Genomic DNA, 19761 nt, shown 5'->3' on the forward strand with positions numbered 1-19761 from the left:
AGAGTGGGGTTTATTGTTCCATACACAATAAACTGTTCTGGACTCTGGTGCTGTTTAGGCCCCTACTCTGTGGGGATTGTCTAACTCGCCAGGGGGCGTAGTACGCTTAAAAGTGGCTTGGGCCACCGTGGGGTTAAGCCTTTCAGGCAGGAACCCACGTTAAACCCTTGCCACAAATTCATCTTATTGACTTCCAAGTTTTTTTCCATCACCTGCTCTACTTCTAAAACCAATGCCAAAAATTACCTAAATCAGCCGGAATGATTAGCCTACAACAGGTAACAACAACAAAAAGAAAAAGAGAAAAATGATGATTATTTCCCTTATTTCCAAACCCAACTAACCAATAGCGGAAGAGCACAATTAGTATATATATATATATATATAACTTGTCAACATAGAGGCTTCAATCTGTACGAAGTTTCGATCAAGTCCTGCCAAACCTTATAAATAAATACAACCTATCGGTTTGAAATAAATATGATATACAATATATCTGACAGAATATGTGACGGAAACATTGACATGGATTAAACGAATGCTCCCTCCGCATTGGAACCATATATGATAGGGGTGATTAACATGTTCGTGCTATGTCGAATAAAAATTCTTTCTTCCTTCTTTTTTACTATTCCCCTGTACGTCCTGCTCGCCCCTGTTCCTTAAGCTAAAAATGCAAATTTTTTTTCCTAATAAAAAACAGTTGCTTTTTCCTATGCAACACATTATATATTGGTGTTGAAGATTGAAAATAAAAAAGTGAAAAATGAAAACAAGTAAGAAAGTCAATATCGCTTTTGGGCGAAACTGTGGTACGAAAGACCAACGCATAACACTTTTAGTTTACTTTAGTGTTTCCTACATTATGGATATGACAGTTCGGAGTGATCCTCTCGCGGAATCTCTTTGGCTCTTCAGCCCAAGTCCTAACCGGATTCAATTGGTATAATGTACAAAGCTTTTGGGGCCCGCATCAGTTAAAAATTTAAATTTTTTGTACCTATTGTGACGGTGTTTAAACGATTAGGTTTCCCAATGCAAGGAAGAAACGGAATGCGGGAAAGACGTACGGGCAGACGAACGCAGCAAAAATTGACACACACCTGTGTTGCGTATATCTGAGTGTTCCGAATGGAAGTAAAAATTTAGTATAACCTCATTGTACGAGGAAGGGTGTAAAAGAAAGCATATGTGAAAGCGCACATACTCATCTTTTACAAATGCTTAGCGTTCGTTGTACGGTTAGATTTCACACACCCGCAGATCGAGTCAAACAATAACAAAGCCATAAAACGTATTTTTAATTGCATTTTCGTTTTGCCATTTTATGCAGCTAGGTTTAAATGAAAAATAGAAAAAAAAAATATAAAAAAAATATGTATAAAAAAAAGAAAAAAGAATAATAATAAAAGAACATGGCAGCGGTGAAACAACAATGGAAGAAACTCACAAATATAAACACAGAAAACATTCATTGCGTCGATAAAATCCATTTAAAGAGATTTTTTTTTTTTTTTTTGCTTTTTTTGTTTTTTTTTTCAAAATAGGGGAAAAGGAAAAGTTAAACAAACAGAAAATCTGTATAACATTAATTTTTTTATTTAAAACCGCTAAAGGAATTTAATTTGTATTAAAAACGGGCAGAAATCGGGAAAGCTCGCTTCGAAAAGTGTATTGTAAATTATAGCATTTTTCAATTTACAAACAATTTTCCTAACTAGATACTCATTACACCCTACTACTACTACCCGATCGCTTCTGATACGGGCTATATTAATTTTGTGCTAACGTATACAGCACCACTGACGAACTTGAGATAAACTCAACTTTCATTATAGTGATCTAAGCTTCTCTGTCTGTCTATCTGTCCGATGTCTGTCCATATTATGCTCAATCTGCAGGTCACAATTATTGATATATTTTAAGGAAAGTTGGACGATGTCCCGTTGTACTGCTTTTACTTCTTCTAACTTATTGAAAAGTTTTGACAACCGGGCCCGTAATAACGGTTACAATTGCCTCTCGATGTGATGAGTTAAAACTGAAGCACATTTTCTTGTTTTTCTACTTTTATGAAATAATTATTTTACTAACAATAAATACTAGTACAAAGATTCCCTTTATGTTCCTTTCGTTTCTATGTCCATCGCCGATAGATGAGGGTCATCTTCATTTTGTGAAAAGGTTTGCAAGGCCCAGAAGGCAGCTTCAAAGACTTTACATACCATGCATAATCAATATCTGTGTGTTCGTCTGTTTAATGTGTGCTCCTGGTCGCAAAAAGAACACTATCGACTTCAAATTGGGCCATAAACCTTGAAAGCTCTTGCACGCAAATTGGCATTGAAAATGGACGAAATCGGTCGAAGGAGACGCCCGCAGCACCACGTAAACTGACACTACCTCTGTTTTTTCAGGGGAATGAAATATTAGTGGTTTGTTCATTATTCATAAACTATAGCAAATAAATGTACAATAATTTGAGAGCTTGTTCTATGAGTGATGCCATAGTATTTGTGTATAAATATGCTAAAAGTTTACCACGCCTACCCAATATTATAGTGTATCAAAATTTAATTATTTTTTCAATACTTTTGTAGCGAGCAGAAGCAAACTTTTGAATACCCAACGCAAAGTATTTACAAATGCTTGGGCAGTCTCAAGCAGGTGCGACTGTCCATCTGCGCAACTGCGTAGTGTTTGTGGTAAACATTCTCCCGTCAGCGAAAGTGAACATATCGCCTATGAATTGTCAAAACAGACTGGATGTGATTTAAACTTTTCCAAGAATACGCCTACAATGCCTACACGCCTATGCGACAAAAACTAAATGAATAAATTTTCATTTTTTTTTAAGATAAATTTTCACTTCTTTTCTAAAAATAGAGAATTTCAGGGACGCCTATCCAATATTATAGAGTATGAACATGTAGTCCTTTATCTTTTTTTTAAGTTCGCGCTGATGGGTGTAAAGCATGCTGCCACTTGTGATGAATTTCTGCAGTTCAGGTTTGCAAGGAATGTCTTCCATGTTTCCAGTCAATCGTTTCAATTGACACACAATCTTGTTGCAGTAATTGCATGATTTAGTCAATAGTTTGTTGCATTTTCTTGATGTAATTTTTCAATGAGAAAATGATTATATTTTACATTGAGTTATTTTCGAAAACTTTGAAAAAATATTGCAAAAATTTGCATATCGTTCTCGCGGCACGCTTACGTTTGCGGTCTGCTCTTGCATCGCGTATAGCTTTCAGTGAATGCATGAAGCATTTCTGCTTAAAACTAAATAAACAGCCATGCTGCGCGAAAAATACTCAAGTTTTCTCCTCCATCTTATAAATACAGCTGACGTTCGCATATCTTTTTATGCACAACGATTGCATCGATAAGTAAATTTTTTTAAATTTTCGCATCCAAGTTTAAAAGTAAAATTCATATATGTGAGATACGATATGTTTGACATATCGATTAGCGGGCAAACAATTGCAAACGACATTTGTTGACATCTGCTTAAAATTCCGAGTTTACCGTTTGACGTTCATTTTCCGAAATGGTTTCTTTCGCTAAAAGCTTCAAAGTCCTTACAGACTTTTATTTAATGTTTTCATGGTAAAACATAGAAACCGGGTTCATTATTTATTCGACTGCATGAAATCATACATTCAATATTCTTTATTGTCGAATAACTAACATACATATAAATCTAAGTTTGTGTGTTTGCAATTATACGAACAGCCAATGCTATGAGCATATTATCGTAAAACTAAAAATATATGAAAAGCCAAAAAAAAAAAAAGAAAAAATGGATGAAAATTGCACATCTATATATAATTTACATCGAGCATTGTCGGTCTTAGGAAGAAATCAATTTCTGGTTGGTTTTCCCGTCAATGCTCGCCAAATACATGTATAAATGGGGATTTATGCGGGAGTACTACGTCCGAGCATAAATAAGCAAAACTGAAAAACGAAAAACTCTGTACAACGATTGTAATAACACACACACACACACACACATATATATATATATATACATACATACATACACACAGAAAGGAAAACTACAATGCATATAGCGTAGCATGGTCAATCTTTCATGGTTTATACAGTTCTATACAGACCTTCTGGGACAGGAGACGACTACAAGTAAACCCGCAAAAGTTTACATATAATTTTTTTGTTTTTGAACAGTGTCTATGCTATAGTGTTATACATAAGATCTGCATATAAAATTAATGAATGGCTGTCGGTGCACTTGTGGTTATATGACTGGCACAAAATGACTTGGAAATTAACATTTAATTAGTAAACATTACTCAAAGTGTTTATAAGTACGTAGAGACAGAGAAAGGGTGGCAAAAACAAAAAAACAATGATAGAAGTATAAAATGCTAATGCTTTTAACTTTAAAAAATGTTAATCGAAATTAAAATACTTTAAAGTTACACATTTTTTTAATTTGTTTGCGGAGAATTTTTTTTTTTTTTTTTTTGTAAAAAATTTAACAAAATTGTAGAAAATGTGGCTATATCTGCGATCTGACAATTTGTCTGTTTATGTGTAATCCTCTTGTATAACAAAATCTATATTATGCACGTCGAAATGTTGGAGCCTGTAAACGGGTGGTCGCACGTGTCATTGATTAGCTGTGCAGTTTGGAAATAATAGGGTGCAGTGAGGGGGGGAGTTCAATTTTTATCTCGCAAACACTCCACGGACGATTACGTTAAGAAAGTGCACGTGCTAAAACACTGATATGGACATACGAACTGACAAAACTTACTTACTAGACGATTTGCTCTCATGTCGTGAGCTACCCTACGCCCTGCCTTATCGACCTTTTGAGGCATAATATTGTTTTTATCACACAAAAGTGTTACTTGCACGCAGACCAATATGAAAAGGTACGATGTCAGCTCGCAGATGTCTATGCGCAGATAGAAGTTACGATTATTGTGGGGCCCATCCCATTTGGATTGCATATATTTCTCTCTTTACTTTACCATTCCACTTGGTAATATCAAAACTTTGAGATGCTGCTTCATAACTATCATCTATACATAAATGTGTGTCGTATAGACCCATGAGTTTGAGAACAGAGTAAGCAGAGTTTCGCATTATTGATTTTTGGTATATTTTCATTGTCAACTTGTGACTGTTTTTCCCAGCTTATCTAATTCTTTTGTGTTCTATGCGTTGCTGATTCAAAATTTAGTTTGGGATGTCTGACATGACGCAATATTTGGCATTGGCGGATTTATTTAAAGCAAATAAACTTTGGAACTACGGTGTTGTAGCCCAAGCCATCCATTATTTATGACGAATTATTGTGATCATCAATTTGGACGAACGTTACCTTACAACTCAGTTATACTTAGATGCTCACAAAGCGAACAACGTTACCCTTTACCATTGATTGGTGAGATATTGAATGGATTACCAAAGGCAGAATTGATCATAAGCCTTGACCTAGGAAATGCCTTTTGGTAAACACCATTAGATGACGATTCGAAAGAGAAAACAGCATTATAGTGCTTGGTCGGAATCGCCCTTAAACATTTATGGGCCGAAGGAGATCATAGGCAGAATGGAGTATATAATGATCCAAGACATTGCAGCAGCAAGCTTCGTCTGTCGTTTGTGTCCTCGTAAAGGATTCTAGTTACGTGGATCAGTTCAGATAGCTTGTTATCACAATAAAACACCGTTACGTATAATATATTTTAGTTATGGAATAGCAATAGCGAGCAATAGATTTAACCTGCGTTATATTTATAGAGGATGGACAAAATAGAATGAACATCCGACAAATATAAAATGTTTATTTATTAATAAGGCCTTAGGCGAACATTTGTTTGTAGAACGGCTGCAATCGTTTGCGGAGTATAATTTTTATTAGCAAGAATTGATCTGAGCCTAGTGTGTATTTCCCTTCGATTAAAATTTAATGTAATTCCTTTGGTATTTTCATATTGCACTCCTCTATTAATCACTATATAAAATGTGGCTGTCAGTGCTTTATAAAAATCGTGACACATTCGCATTTACACTTTTTTTCGAAATGTCCATATGTCCCCAATATAAACATTCATGCATTTGTCGTTACGGTCATTGGATTTTTCTACATTATTTAAATTATTGTTATACAAGTCCTTCTTAAATTTAATACCTTTTTATTGTTGCTATTGTTCAAGTAAAAATAACTTGATCAATTTGAAGAAATAAAACAATTTCAAAATTGTTATAGTCGTTAGGTGTAATTTAAGTATTTATTATTAATTTTTAAGAACGAACTCATTGCTTCATATTGGCCGTAAATAAATTTAATTGTCTGTCGTGGCAAATGTTTTCACATATCATTCCCAATTGCTTAGTGAATAATTTATTAGAAGATATATTAATATATATATATATATATATATATATATATATATAAATGAAAATTCTACACATATTGAAGAATGGATACAAGAGAGTATGTTAATAAAAAAATCAATAAAATTTCGAAGTAGAATTTGACAAATCTTATACTCTACGAAAGTCAAATTTTCGTACTCATTATTTATTTTGCAAATACAGGGATAGACGAATTCTAATTCGGCTTACTTGCCAAGTTACACATTACGCAGTATTTTCTAACTTCAGAACTGCATCTCAGTGCTCGGACTTTTCTTAGTTCAATGTAATGTTACGTCCGTATTATAAAATGACAAGCCCTTACACTAAACATACAATGCCCTGGATGACAGTACCCGCTTAGATATGTCACTCAATCAGGGTTGCCAAATTCGGACAACGAAATAGACAAACTTGTATTTTATCATTGCTAATGCATTAGTATTTGTCTCTCATCATCTCGGATTGAGACTTTGAATGAAGAGAGTGAAAATGATTATATGATTATATGATTAATATATATTATATATATATATATATATATATATGTATATATATATCTGTATATATATTATTAGTCTGCAATCTAAAGACCATAAAATGGTTTGACCACCGAACTGACTTTTGATCGCAAACGCACAGAAGAACACTTAAACCAATTTACTAAATAACTTTAGATTAATTTAATTACCTAATAATTTTAAATATAACAATAGACAAGTAAGTTAAAAATCGGTTTGCCGGATCTACTTTGAGTCGTAATTCGAAAAGATAGTTGAGTTAAACTCAGATCTCTTCTTGTCAGTATCACTTAATTAACTTAAAATCTCGTTATTAGTTTACGCAATATATGTTTTATCTAAATCGAAAAGGCTAACGTATAGAATCGCTTAACTAACTCACAATTTAAAAGATTGCTTGGGTAAGTAAGAATCTTGCTTGCGAAATATCATTTAACTAACTTTTCAATGCAAATGGAAATCATTTAATTGAGTTAGATTTAACATTTTACCTAAAGATCACTTAAATAACTTTTTATTTATTAAAATTAACGATTTCACAGGCTTCTTCAATGTGTATCTCCTTAGTTCTGAAGTATAACATTCATTGAATGAAGACGGAAAGAGTGGTCAAGCAAAACATTGATATAAATGCAAATGAAAGTTGAGGAAAGAAGCATTAGTTTAAGGTAAATTTAGGCAACATATAAATGTACACATTTATATAAAATATTTAGATGTTCACATATGTACGTATATATGTACGTATATAATATTCATTCGAGCAAACATCAATGCCAAAGCGTCAACAATATTTTGCTAAATATTGTCGGCCAAACATATGTGTGGTTTGTGCTGTATAATCACACACTTCACTGCAATAGTGGAAAATATAGGGATAACATGGCTCTCTACGGCACTGCCATCATCACCATCGCAAGCACAATCACCACCACCATCACCGCCAGCACTACCATCACTATTATTATCATCGTCAGCATTAATAGTCGAAGAAACTTTCATTTGTGGTAGAAATATGCATATACACATATTATATACTTATTTATACATGCATATGCGATTGTAACGGGAACGGTAACTGTGTCTATGACTGTGACTGAGGCTTGTTTGTAATTCAATTATGTTAATGATTGGACAACATTTAACGTATTTACATTAAATACATAATGGATAAGCTCAGCTCGATTCGCTATGGTTAGTGGCATATATACATATACACATAATGAACCTGCCACCAAAGCACAACATACATATACATACATAGGCAGTGAAACGTCGAATACAGTGTTGTGAATGCTTGTCTACTCATTCATGCTGATCTCTATTGAGATAGCGAACGCTTTACCTTAAAACAGCACAAATATATTATAACCAACGCCAATGCCACAACTAAAGCATGGCTGCCTGTTACTACTATCGCTAGGCTAGATTGCCGGGGTGCTACGCTGTGCTTCTCTCTATGCACGGCGTAAATAAAAGCATATATAAATTACTCTTGTTGTTACTGTAGCTTGGCATTGATTAAAATTTAATTGAAAATAAAATTTTTACTTATGCCCGTGTGTATAACATGAATAACCATTCATTATGTTGCATTTTATGATGACGACGACGACGACGACGACGACGACGACGATAATATATTGACCGGCAATTAAAAAAAGAAGACAAAAAATTACAAAAAAAAAAAAAAAAAAAAAAAAAAACGAAGCATTCGCTCTCAAAAGTCTTTTTCACTTTGGCGAGCAGAGTATGTGTGTGCGTATAAATTCCTATTGGTTTAAATTAAGTGGTCAATGAACTGTTCTCGCATAACTTGTAAAAACCGTACAAATGCCACAGACCCAACTATACACATACACATATGTAAATATATATGCATATATATATATATATATATATGCATATAAGCGTACACGTTATAAACGCGTCTGTGATTAACCAGAAAATTTAATACAAAAAAAAAAAAAAAAAAAGGCAAAAAACAATGACACGAGAAATTAAAGACAACTAACACAAACGGAAAACATTTTAGAGGAACAACAATAGAAGTGAAATAAAAAAAAAAAAACTAAAAGCTTTTTGCAAAATTTTCCAAATTTCTCCATATTCGTATCAGCGTCATCATCGGTTGCCAAATGAATGGAACGGCAGTATCGGTGATAACAGCAGGAGGTGAAAGGAGCTAAATGTTGTTTAATGTATTGGTTGAATGATTGATGTACATAAGCTGGCTTTGCTTGTTGGTGTTAGCAGCCTTGTTTCCATTGCTGCCATTGTCATTGTTGTTACTATTGTTTTTGTTGTCGTCATTGTCATTGTCATGTTATCTTTAGTAATGTGTGTTCTTCAGTTTCTATACATATGTATATATATATATATATATATCAATTTATTTATACATATATAGGGTGTGCATGTGTGTTCGTATCAGAGATAAATAGAGTATGTGTGTAAGTGCATATGCATAGTTCTATGTATGTACAGTCATTCAATAAATTGGAAAATTTTGTTTTGTGTTATTACACTTAAACGCTTGATTACATTTTATTTAAAAAGCTTTACTCATGTAATGGCTGATAATATGTCTGCCTATTTAAAAAAAAAAAAAAAAAAAAAAAAAAAAAAAAAAAATTAAATAAAACATACTAACACATTCATATATTCACACATTCCTCTTAAAACTTTTATTATAACTAATACCCCACACTCACACAAACACACACACACACTGGAATCATCAGATAAAATCCGCGCGTAAACATTTTAGTTGAGATTACATTTGCGTAAAGTGATTTCTATTTTTTTTTTATTTATTATTTTTTTCTTTTTTAGAAGATTTACACAAAAAAAAAAAGTCTTTAACAAGTCCTTCAAAATATATTTAAATTGGTTTAAAAAGAATAAATTTTGTTATATATAGAAATGAATAAATGGTTAAAAAATATTCTTCAATGCAATGAATAAGCTTCTCAAGAAGCAGCTACAGTTCAATATCGTTTAATAATGAATATCTATAGTTAGATTAGATAGAAGTTCCCACAAAAAATATAACGATTAAGTAATGAAAACCCTGATCAAGGTTCCCTTTAGTTAGAGTGAAAGGGATTTTATAGAAAATTTCAGTTCACCTCTGCGCCCGACTTATGAATAAATTACAAATTAGGTTCCGTAGGCTGAAAAAAGCCAGCAAACTCGGATCTGTAGGAAAGATGATTTTCCCAAGGACTCAAACAATCCCATATTTGGCTACTATTAAGCAATGGCAAAGGTTTAAAGGGACGTAAAGTGAGTATGCATAAAGAAAATCGATGTTGGATGGAAGAGTTTTGGTTTTGATTGCAAAAACTTGATTGAATTTTAATTGAGAAGTAACCAAACTTGTTCGCTCTCGATAAGAGGTTATATAAAAAAAGTAAGAATCATGTTAACCACTTTTCAAGACGATACTACTTGAAAAAAACATAGTTCCCAATAATCAATTGGAAGCAAAACAATGCCATCCAGGAAGATAAACTGGACGCTAAATGGAATGAAGAATAACTGCCTCCATTAAGCTGTGATCGCTTATGCTTTTGCATCTTTAACCAGTTAACTATATATATAGATCATTTTTCAAACGTCCTTCACGCAGTGCCTAATTAAAGTCGGACCCAACACAAATAGCCACATAAAAAAATTAGCATTCCCCAGTTAGAGTATCAATAGGGTAATGCTTTACTGCTTCCGTTTTTTGAGCAGACGGGTTTGCATATCCGAAATTGATTTGTTTTCGATAGTATAGCTAACGTAAAGTTGGGGAAATTTTCCTTAAAAACGCCTGCAAGTTTTGGAGGTGTACTTGGTCGATCACCGTTGTCAGTTTGTCCTTCCCGATGTTTATATTCTTCAACAATACAAAATACATGGTACGAACTAAAAATTTAATCATTTAAGTTTTCCTGTAAAAGTGCATGCACATAAGGTCTACAAGGTGAAGATATCATTTCATCATTTGTTGAAGAGAGAAGATCACGGGAATCCCGATGCATGGGGGAAAATAATAAATTTAATGGTGGGCGGCGGCCGATTATAACGTTTCTTCAATGTTTTAGTTCGTCACTTCACTGTTTTAGTTCGTGATGGGGTGCCTTGAAATTTTTGACAAACGCCGGATATGAATGAATATTGATAGCATCTTTTCCTCTAGTATTCAAGTTGTTCTCTCTATCTCACATATCTCAATTACTGCTTGTGCACTAACGCATTGCAGCCAAATAGGATGTTTACTTGACTTACTTTATGGAAGAGAATGTAATGGTAATGAATACGAGATAAGGAAAAGTAATAACATTTAATATATAAGCGCAGGCTTCAAAGAAAAAATACAATTCACCTTAAGCGAAACTGAAATTTTCTTTCATGAATTAGAGTTTGATCTTTTCCTTTAAAGATCCTCAATCACATATTCGCAAGCTAGTCGCAAAAGCTTTTATACGATTTCCAAACATGAATGAGTAAATATTTTTTAAAGATTCACTATTTATAGGAAAAAGAAAAAAAAAAAACAAATACATTTTGTTAAATTAAATTTTTAATAAGATTTTCTCTTAACTCTTTTACAGATGAACCGTGCTTTACAGCTTAAGCCGGCTGAAAGCGAAAGTCGTGGCGGTAAGTGTGACAACAAATTCATTCAGATACGAGAATTGTGTTTTGATTGTTTTCTATCGTTTTCTGTTTTCTATTGTATTAAAAATTTATAGAAAAAGTAAAAAAGAAGCACATACGTTCGGTTTTAGTAGGAAAAGGCATTAAAAAATTAATGTTTTACAACAGTTAATCAATCGTAAACACTTTCATTCTTATTGCGAAAAAAATATTCCATGAAATATAAAGTAAGAAAATGTGTGCGATAAGAATACAATATATATCTCAAGCGATAAAAAATTATTATTATCATCTATCTTTTCATATTAAAATTGTTCTCATATTCACTGCATTTAAAATTTAAGTTTTAGTTTTAATATAACTGTTTTAACAATACGTAGATGATTTACAGTTGTCTTTTTTCTGTGCAAAAAAAAAATCCACACAAAAACAAAATATTAAAAACCAAAATAATTGAATCTCACAATTTTGTTAAAAGAAAATTTTACGATATCTCTATTCCATTCGTAAACCAAGGCTTATATGTGCAGCTAAGAAGAATGAGAATTAATCGTGAAAACACTTCCTTTTTTTTTTGCAATAATTTCCTGCTGATGTACAATAGCTATCTATAGGTATCTTTCTGTTATGCTTTCTCTATTACTCTATTTGAAGAAATTGTCGTCCGTTTAATTTTATTCGAAATTTCAGTTTCTTTTAATGCGGCGTCACTGTTCGTATCAGACTCCCTCCCTGGTCTTATATGTTTTTGCTTATGATTTCATTGATGTAAATACCATAATCAGATATTCTTCATGTTTTGATCGAGACACAATGTAAAATGTTAAATTAATTCTATTCTATTCGAGCGACATAATACCTTCAAACTCTACATACCGATGAGTAAAGAATTGGCGAAAACTTCTCATGTCAGCCTTAGTCCAAGACAAACACTCTGATCAATGTTCAGCGCTTAACACTTGAATAACATAATAATTTTCGAATAACATATTTTTAAGAAATTCAATAAATAGCCCGCTCGTTGGCGAAAGCGATCTTGTTCCATTATGTGATACGATGCGTACACGCTTCTACGGCGATTCCAAATTATTCACATTTTGATTGTCACAGGTCTGTCACATTAAAGATCCCTGTTGAGTAACTAGTTGTATGTTTTATGCGAATTCTTTCTATTTCTCAGTTTTATTTGTACTCTTAAACTAAAACTATTCACAATAAGTGACACACTTTCGATCCGATATATACTCTCTCTATCTTTTACTCGTTCTTGCTATGGCCCCGCTTTCGAAAATGATAAAAAGTTCAAATAGGGAACTTCGTCATAAGTTTGCGGGAAACTTTAAAGAATGGAAATTTTTCTCTTACACTGGAAATCTGAACAATAACTTTGGAGGAAAATGTACTTCTTTAATATCGTTATCCGAAAGTATTATTATTAGTAGTAGTAGTGGTAGTAGCAGTAGTAGTAGTAATCTATGGTCTCATAATTTGCTTGACGCTCATAATCCGCCACAAAGCAAATGCACACATCTTCTATTATACATATACGTTACCATCGCGTTGATAACGTATATTATCATATAATCGTATACTATTCATATAGTTCTCATATAATCCTATTAGACGGGGTGTAGTGAAAACGCCCTCTAAGAGGAATATTATTTTCTTATTTGTTTATTTTACATTTTCTCGAAAATTGAAACTTAGAATTTTGCAGATTTCGTTCTCGATCCCTTATTTCAATTTATGTTGTTGTACGTGTGCGTTTACGTGTACTTGTACATGTACGTGTACATGTGCGTGTGCGTGTGCGTGTGCGCGTTTAAAAGATTTTAGTTTTAAAAGATTTCTCCTTTTCTTTTATCCGAAGACGAAGCAAAAGAAAAATAAAAAAAAGAAGGAACGTATGCAATCTCTTTGAATAGATTTCGTAGCAAGTCTTAGCTTTGTACCAAATTGCTAAGCTTACGCAATTTGCAGAAACTTGTTCAAGATGCAACAAAAACAAAAGCACAATAATAATAAAAGATAAAATAAAATCTGTAAAATTGAGAAGTAGCTGCAAGTCAACCTTAAATGCAAAAATTACACACATCCACACACCTACTCCTTTTGCTTTCTAGTTCTCATCATGAAGTTGGCAGTGTGGTGAGAAAGTCAAAGTTAAGTCCTTAACATAGGCACTTATATGCAAACAAACGCAATTATTGTGACAAGTTTAATTGCTTGAGGTTTAAGCGGTTAGGCTCTTTCAAAGGATTTGATTATCATCATTTAAACAAAAAACAAGAGAAATAAATAAATAAATAAAAACGAAAAGAAAGAATTCAAGTAACTTCCCTCTCTCCCTTTCGCTGCCCCCATCATTTAAAATTGAACTCTATTTCTTTCTTTCTCTTTTTTTTTTTTTTGTCTGTTAAAGCTAAGGATTTCAAGCCTATTGGAGTAAAATATTATAAGCCTTTGGTTTTACACGCATTAATGACATCTCGGTCTTTCATGTCAGCGATATTTCTTGATCTTTCTCGTTTTTCGTAAGAATTTTAATAAAAACAAAGCAAGAGTTCATTAATTTCAACTAAAACTCTACACATTTTTCTACTTAATGTATAATGATATATATATATATATACATATATATATATAGATATATTTATTAATTTATATATAGATATTTGTAAACATGTTATATTGTAGCATTCTATCTGACCTTTTCCTTATGTCACTTTCCCCCATATACGTATATATAGACGGTTTACCTACTACATATATATGTTATTTTCTTTATTCACGCAAGACTTGATGCCGGTGTTACATTTTTATTACTTATCTTTGTCTGTGTATTCTCGTAGAACGCATCATGATGATGGTGTTTCTTTACCTTAAATACGTTCTTTGCTTATATGTAGATTCATTCACTCATTATATGATTTTCGCCCGCACATCCCTTGTCTTATATAAACGAATGCTGCATGGGGTCCTACGTTTTTCTTATAAATAAAAAGTAATTTGTTCTTGTCTCTGGTTTGACGTTTTTGTGAATTTGATGTCACGCTTAGATTTTATATATTATTCTCATTCATATAAACATATCCCAAATTTTAGATAGTATATATATATATATATATATATATATTTATATATAAAGTGTATATATATATAAAATATATATATATCACATTACATCGCTCTGGTAACTGCTAACAACTTTATATCCATTTATATTGAGTCTATGCACACAATCTGTACACATTATTCTAATGGAAACAAAAGTGTCCGTAAACGTCTTGAAACCGTTTATTATTGAATGTTAGGATTACCGTCCGATTTAAACATGAGCGTAGAAATACGTTTCAGAGGATGCCTAAAGAATACGTATTCCTCATTAGTTCAGCTAAATATCCGTCCGTCTGCCTTTGTGATTATATATAATCACAATTATTTTTTTAAAAATTTAATTCCGAACATAATAATAGTGGTCTAAAATTTTTGTTCTTAATCTTGTCTTGACTTTTATGCATTTCGATTTAAAAAACCATATGATCCGTTCCATGGACCGCTACACAGACAAAGGTTATATATTAAGAGCTCAGATGTACATATCGCACGGTTTCAAATATCGTATAGTATTGGATGTAGATATCGTACGTAAGAGATAATCTCTTAAATGTTATCAGGGGCCCGTTTATAAATACCGAAAGGATCATTCTAAAAATAATATTTCGGAGAGATTAGTTTTTGGTTTAACACAAATTAGTGTCAGAGGTCTTTCAAAATCGGATTCGCATAATGTTTAATTTTGTTATTTTAAAATTTTTTTTTGGTTTTTTAATAATTTTCAAAAGTTTTTTCTTTTTTTAATGTAAGAAACTATTTTTTTCAATCGAATATAACGAAGATATCTTATGCTACCTGTATATAGGCATTTATCCTCTTAGATAACCAAAATAACATATTAACTACAAGCTTCATATTGAAGAGTTTGGTTGATAGGTATGAAAAGCTTTTCATTATTTCTCTCTGTACCAGCCATACGAGCGCATTTTTTAACGCAATAGATGAAAATGATATTAAGTAACGGAAAACGACTAAAAAACATATTTCAAACTCATTACATATGAAAATAAAAGCACATTCATCCACCTTCAAAGGATTATATATACTTTGTTGCTTATTATATATATTTAATTGGAAGAGTTTGAAGAGGAAAAGAGTTTTTTCTTATGCTATCTATTTATTTCGTCCAACTAACTTTATCAATAAGTCATGCGTTGATGAAGAAAGAAAAGAAGCAATCGCAGAAAATGGGCGACAAGTCCTAAGCCTTTTCCGAAAAAAAGTTCTAGAATCAATGGACATCATAAAGAGCAAAATACCTTTGAACGTATTTTAAGCCTCTAGACTCTTTTCTTATATATAAGAAAATCGAACATAAGTTAGGCAAAGTAAAAGTTGTTCAGCTTTGATTTGGACTGATTTTGGATTAACTAGAAAACGTGAATTCATATCACCGCCAGACTTTGATTGATTAAAATGACTTTAAAAGAAGAACAACATAATCCTTTAGGAAAGTGGAAGATAAAATAAAAAATGCACTCAACTTCTTGGAATGATCGGAAATGTAGGCACAATTTTTTACTATCTATAAGTCAGAGAATCGGAACGAAACGAGAAATATCCCACTAAAAACCATATTGCGTTCATCATATTCTCTATGAGATGAAATCCCATCAATTTGTCAACAATGCATCAAAAAGCATCTACTGATCCTGTTGGATGCGATATTAATTGCTAGCTGGATGCAGCACATGGGTCAATAATTCCTGGGATGGATTTCTGCAAAGACTTCAGTACTTGATCTCACTCTTTTCACGCGTAACAACCTTTTGAGTTAACAATCACCAATAACTGGATCTGGAGGACACGATAGTTTGGTCAGAAATTCGAGCTTCAGGTCATGCAATTTTAGCATTTTACTCACCGGTTTGCAACACGACAACATAGCGGAACATGCGTTACTTAAATAATTACCGGTTTTTTTTTTTTTTTTTTTTTTTTTTGATTCGTTCTGGTATAACAATCTCCGTCAGCACGCGTGCACTGTGATCATCATTGGTTTCCACACGATATCGTTTAAGTCTCTCTTAAATGCAAAGCATAGGGAAATTCTCGCTTTCGACGAGAGAGAAGAGTTGCCATAGGGCTAAGAGGATGAACATTTAACACAGTGACGAACGTAAGGGCTATAGCACTTCAACTTTGAGGCGAATTACTTTTCATTCATTTGTATATACAATAACTTTCTTTTATAATGTAAATATTGATTAATTGAAAAAGATTCGATTTGTCGAATCGTGGCTGTTATAGCATTCATTTTATCTGTGCGTGCTATATATTAGGTTGGAGGGAAAATTTTATCGTATTCTATATAGGCTGGTAATTGTTCTTGTAAATAAAAAAAACATCTGACTAGTGAATCATTCGGATTTTTTTTTTTGTTTTTTTAGCTGCCGTAGAATATAAAAGGAGCCTTTTTTTACCGTTCATCATTTACTTGTGATATTTAAAGTGAAAAGCATATCAGTGGATAAAGTGCATTTATGACACTGCATTTTATGTGAATTCCAAAAAGGAAGCAACGCATCGGTTGCATGTAAAAATTTATGTGCGGTACTTGGGGAAGATATTGTAAATGTTCGTACTTGTCAAAGATGGGTTAGCAAATTTCGTTCCGGGGATCTGAGCTTCCAAAAAGTGATCGATAATGATGTGTTGCGATCCATGTGGGAAAATACTCCACATTTAAGTCGAGAAATTGCAGAAGAGTCAGACATTCATCATACATCTGTTGGAGATCACATTAAATCTCTTGGTTTTGTGTTAAAGCAAAGTACATGAAAACTATACGACAGAACTTGTTATGAGTATATCCCTATAAAATATTTCTACTCAGATTCAGTATTTCAGAAACAAATTTTCATATAATTTTCATATACGTCTCACCGTCCGCTTTTTACAATTGAAATACCATAAACAAAATAAAGTGAGTGTGTGTATTCTCGTATGCATGTAATATAAATGACAGAATATAAAATATTTTGTTAGACGTGACACATTTATGTGTCATTCCCGGGGAATATATATTACACAGAGATTTTTTTATATAAATTATGCACATGGATCGATATACATAATATGCTATTGTCGAGTAGCGACTTTTATTAAAAATATATAAATCTTTCGCAGTGAAAGTCAATTGCTTCGAAAACCTCATTAATCTTGAAAACTTCTATGAATTAATATAATAGGCACATATATATATATATATATATATATATATATATATATATATATATACATATATATATATACATTGTATAATTGTGTTTAGACGAAAGCTATAAAATTATTCGATTGATTATTCGCAATTTTTTTCAATTCAATTATCTACGATAGCGAACACATATATATTTATATATATATATATATATATATATCCTTCGAATGGGAGGCAACAAAATATGTTCTATTGATTTAATAGCTCTTATCTAAGGGAAATCCTATCAGTAGGATTTTGTAATAAAAGCTTACTAGTTATAAAAATACGTATTTATATATATTTGTGGTAAGTATAATAGCAAGGAATTGGAAAGGAAAAGGTACACATTCATTTTAATCTCTCTTAACAGATAAGATTGCAAAAAGCAAAATTCAATTGGAAATGATTATATAGAGAGATGTATAGGAAAAATGAAAGGCCAATCATCATTTTAAAGGACTTGCATTAATAATACATAACATAATGGTTAGGTTATAATCGCATATGCGATTGATATGTGCTATCTATTTATCCAAGAATCTTTCTTCTTTCTATATATGCTTGTGTGCTGACAAAAAAGATTACTCTCATTATAAACGGTAGAGAAAAAACTCCTTGTTCACATTTTTGAGAGGATTAATATATAAAATAAAATATAAAAAAAATAATAATAATAATAATAATTTTAGGCCACAGTTCAGTTTGCGCTTACTTTACAAACTAAAAATCATCTTTACTTGAGAAATGGGACACAATATTTATTTATTCATTTCTATTTTATTTTTCTATTTTTTTTTGTTTTTTTTTTTTGTTTGGATGGAAAGAAAGGTAGCACTATAATAATCCATGCGGTGGTCATTAGATGCGGATTTAAGTATTAGAAAACAAATCGTTTCGAAAAGGGGAGAAATATTGAAAAATCTTAAAGCTGCAGCAATCTTCCCAAGGCAGGGTAATTGATTTAAATTTAGAAAAAAAAAAAAATTTATTAATCTACATTCCTAGATTCAAACATTGGCAATTGGGTGGTCGGCAAATATGTGAATGAAAAAAGTTCAGTTTTCGACCAAGTAAAATGCTAATAAAAAATACCTGGATTAACTAATCGAATGTATCTGTATGTAATTCTCCAGAGAATGCCGTTCTAATGCGAATGTACAAAGAAAATTGTTTGAGTTAAGCCGCGTGCCGTTTTCAAAAATTGTCTCTTAAAACAAATAAGCCGCTTCCATAAGTTGGAAAGGCATTACAGACGTCCCTTCTGATCATATTTTTTTTATTTTTTCTCTCATTTATATTCATTAATCTGCAGCCCTAGCATCATAAAAGTTTCCTTTCATTTTGATGTATTTCTTTTTTTCTTTTTAATTTCCTTTCCTTGACGGCTTTTTGCTCGAAAGTGCGTGCCTTTTTTACAAAGAAAATAGATAATACTATAGCCGAATTCATAAATATCGCGCCATACTATTGATAGAAGAATTGAAATCTTCGAAATAACTCTTAGCCTCATATCTAGTCCAAGGTGATCCATGATGGAGCCAGCATGGCTGACAAACAGATTTTCTCTTAGAAATGCTAGAAAATCAACAGGCCACAATGTTAAGTCGTAACTTTCCAGCAGCGATTCATCTCACAAAGGGATCGTTATCGAAGCGCTTGGGAAAGAGCTCGAAATTTCCAAGAGAAAAATTTATTCCACGTATTCTAGAAGGTTCAAGCTATCAACTAAACCAATAGTAAAAAGAAAGAATTTTCATAAGCTTTTGCGTGATATCAAAAATAAAAAAAAAACCAAAAAATTTATATATATGTAAAACCAAAAAATATGTATATCTACATTGTTTTCATACTTTCGAACGATTTTCACAATTT

The 19761-nt window shown here is 32.1% G+C and overlaps 1 protein-coding gene across 19 annotated transcripts in view; it reads left to right on the forward strand.

Moving 5' to 3' along the window:
• The window catches only part of LOC119645078 (CUGBP Elav-like family member 4), a 683800-nt gene that overhangs the window by 425922 nt on the left and 238117 nt on the right, over positions 1 to 19761 (forward strand). For 14 of the 19 annotated variants that reach the window (XM_038044960.1, XM_038044958.1, XM_038044948.1 and 11 more), the window contains one exon: positions 11525 to 11573. In XM_038044960.1, coding sequence (XP_037900888.1) covers positions 11525 to 11573 — 49 coding nt within the window. Of the gene's footprint in view, positions 1 to 7462; positions 7589 to 11522; positions 11574 to 19761 lie in introns of those variants that run through there. The other 5 variants (XM_038044963.1, XM_038044964.1, XM_038044967.1 and 2 more) reach the window with 2 other exon arrangements.

This window comes from Glossina fuscipes, unplaced genomic scaffold (genome assembly GCF_014805625.2).
Source record: "Glossina fuscipes isolate IAEA_lab_2018 unplaced genomic scaffold, Yale_Gfus_2 1, whole genome shotgun sequence".
NCBI classification, from domain to species: Eukaryota; Metazoa; Arthropoda; class Insecta; order Diptera; family Glossinidae; genus Glossina; species Glossina fuscipes.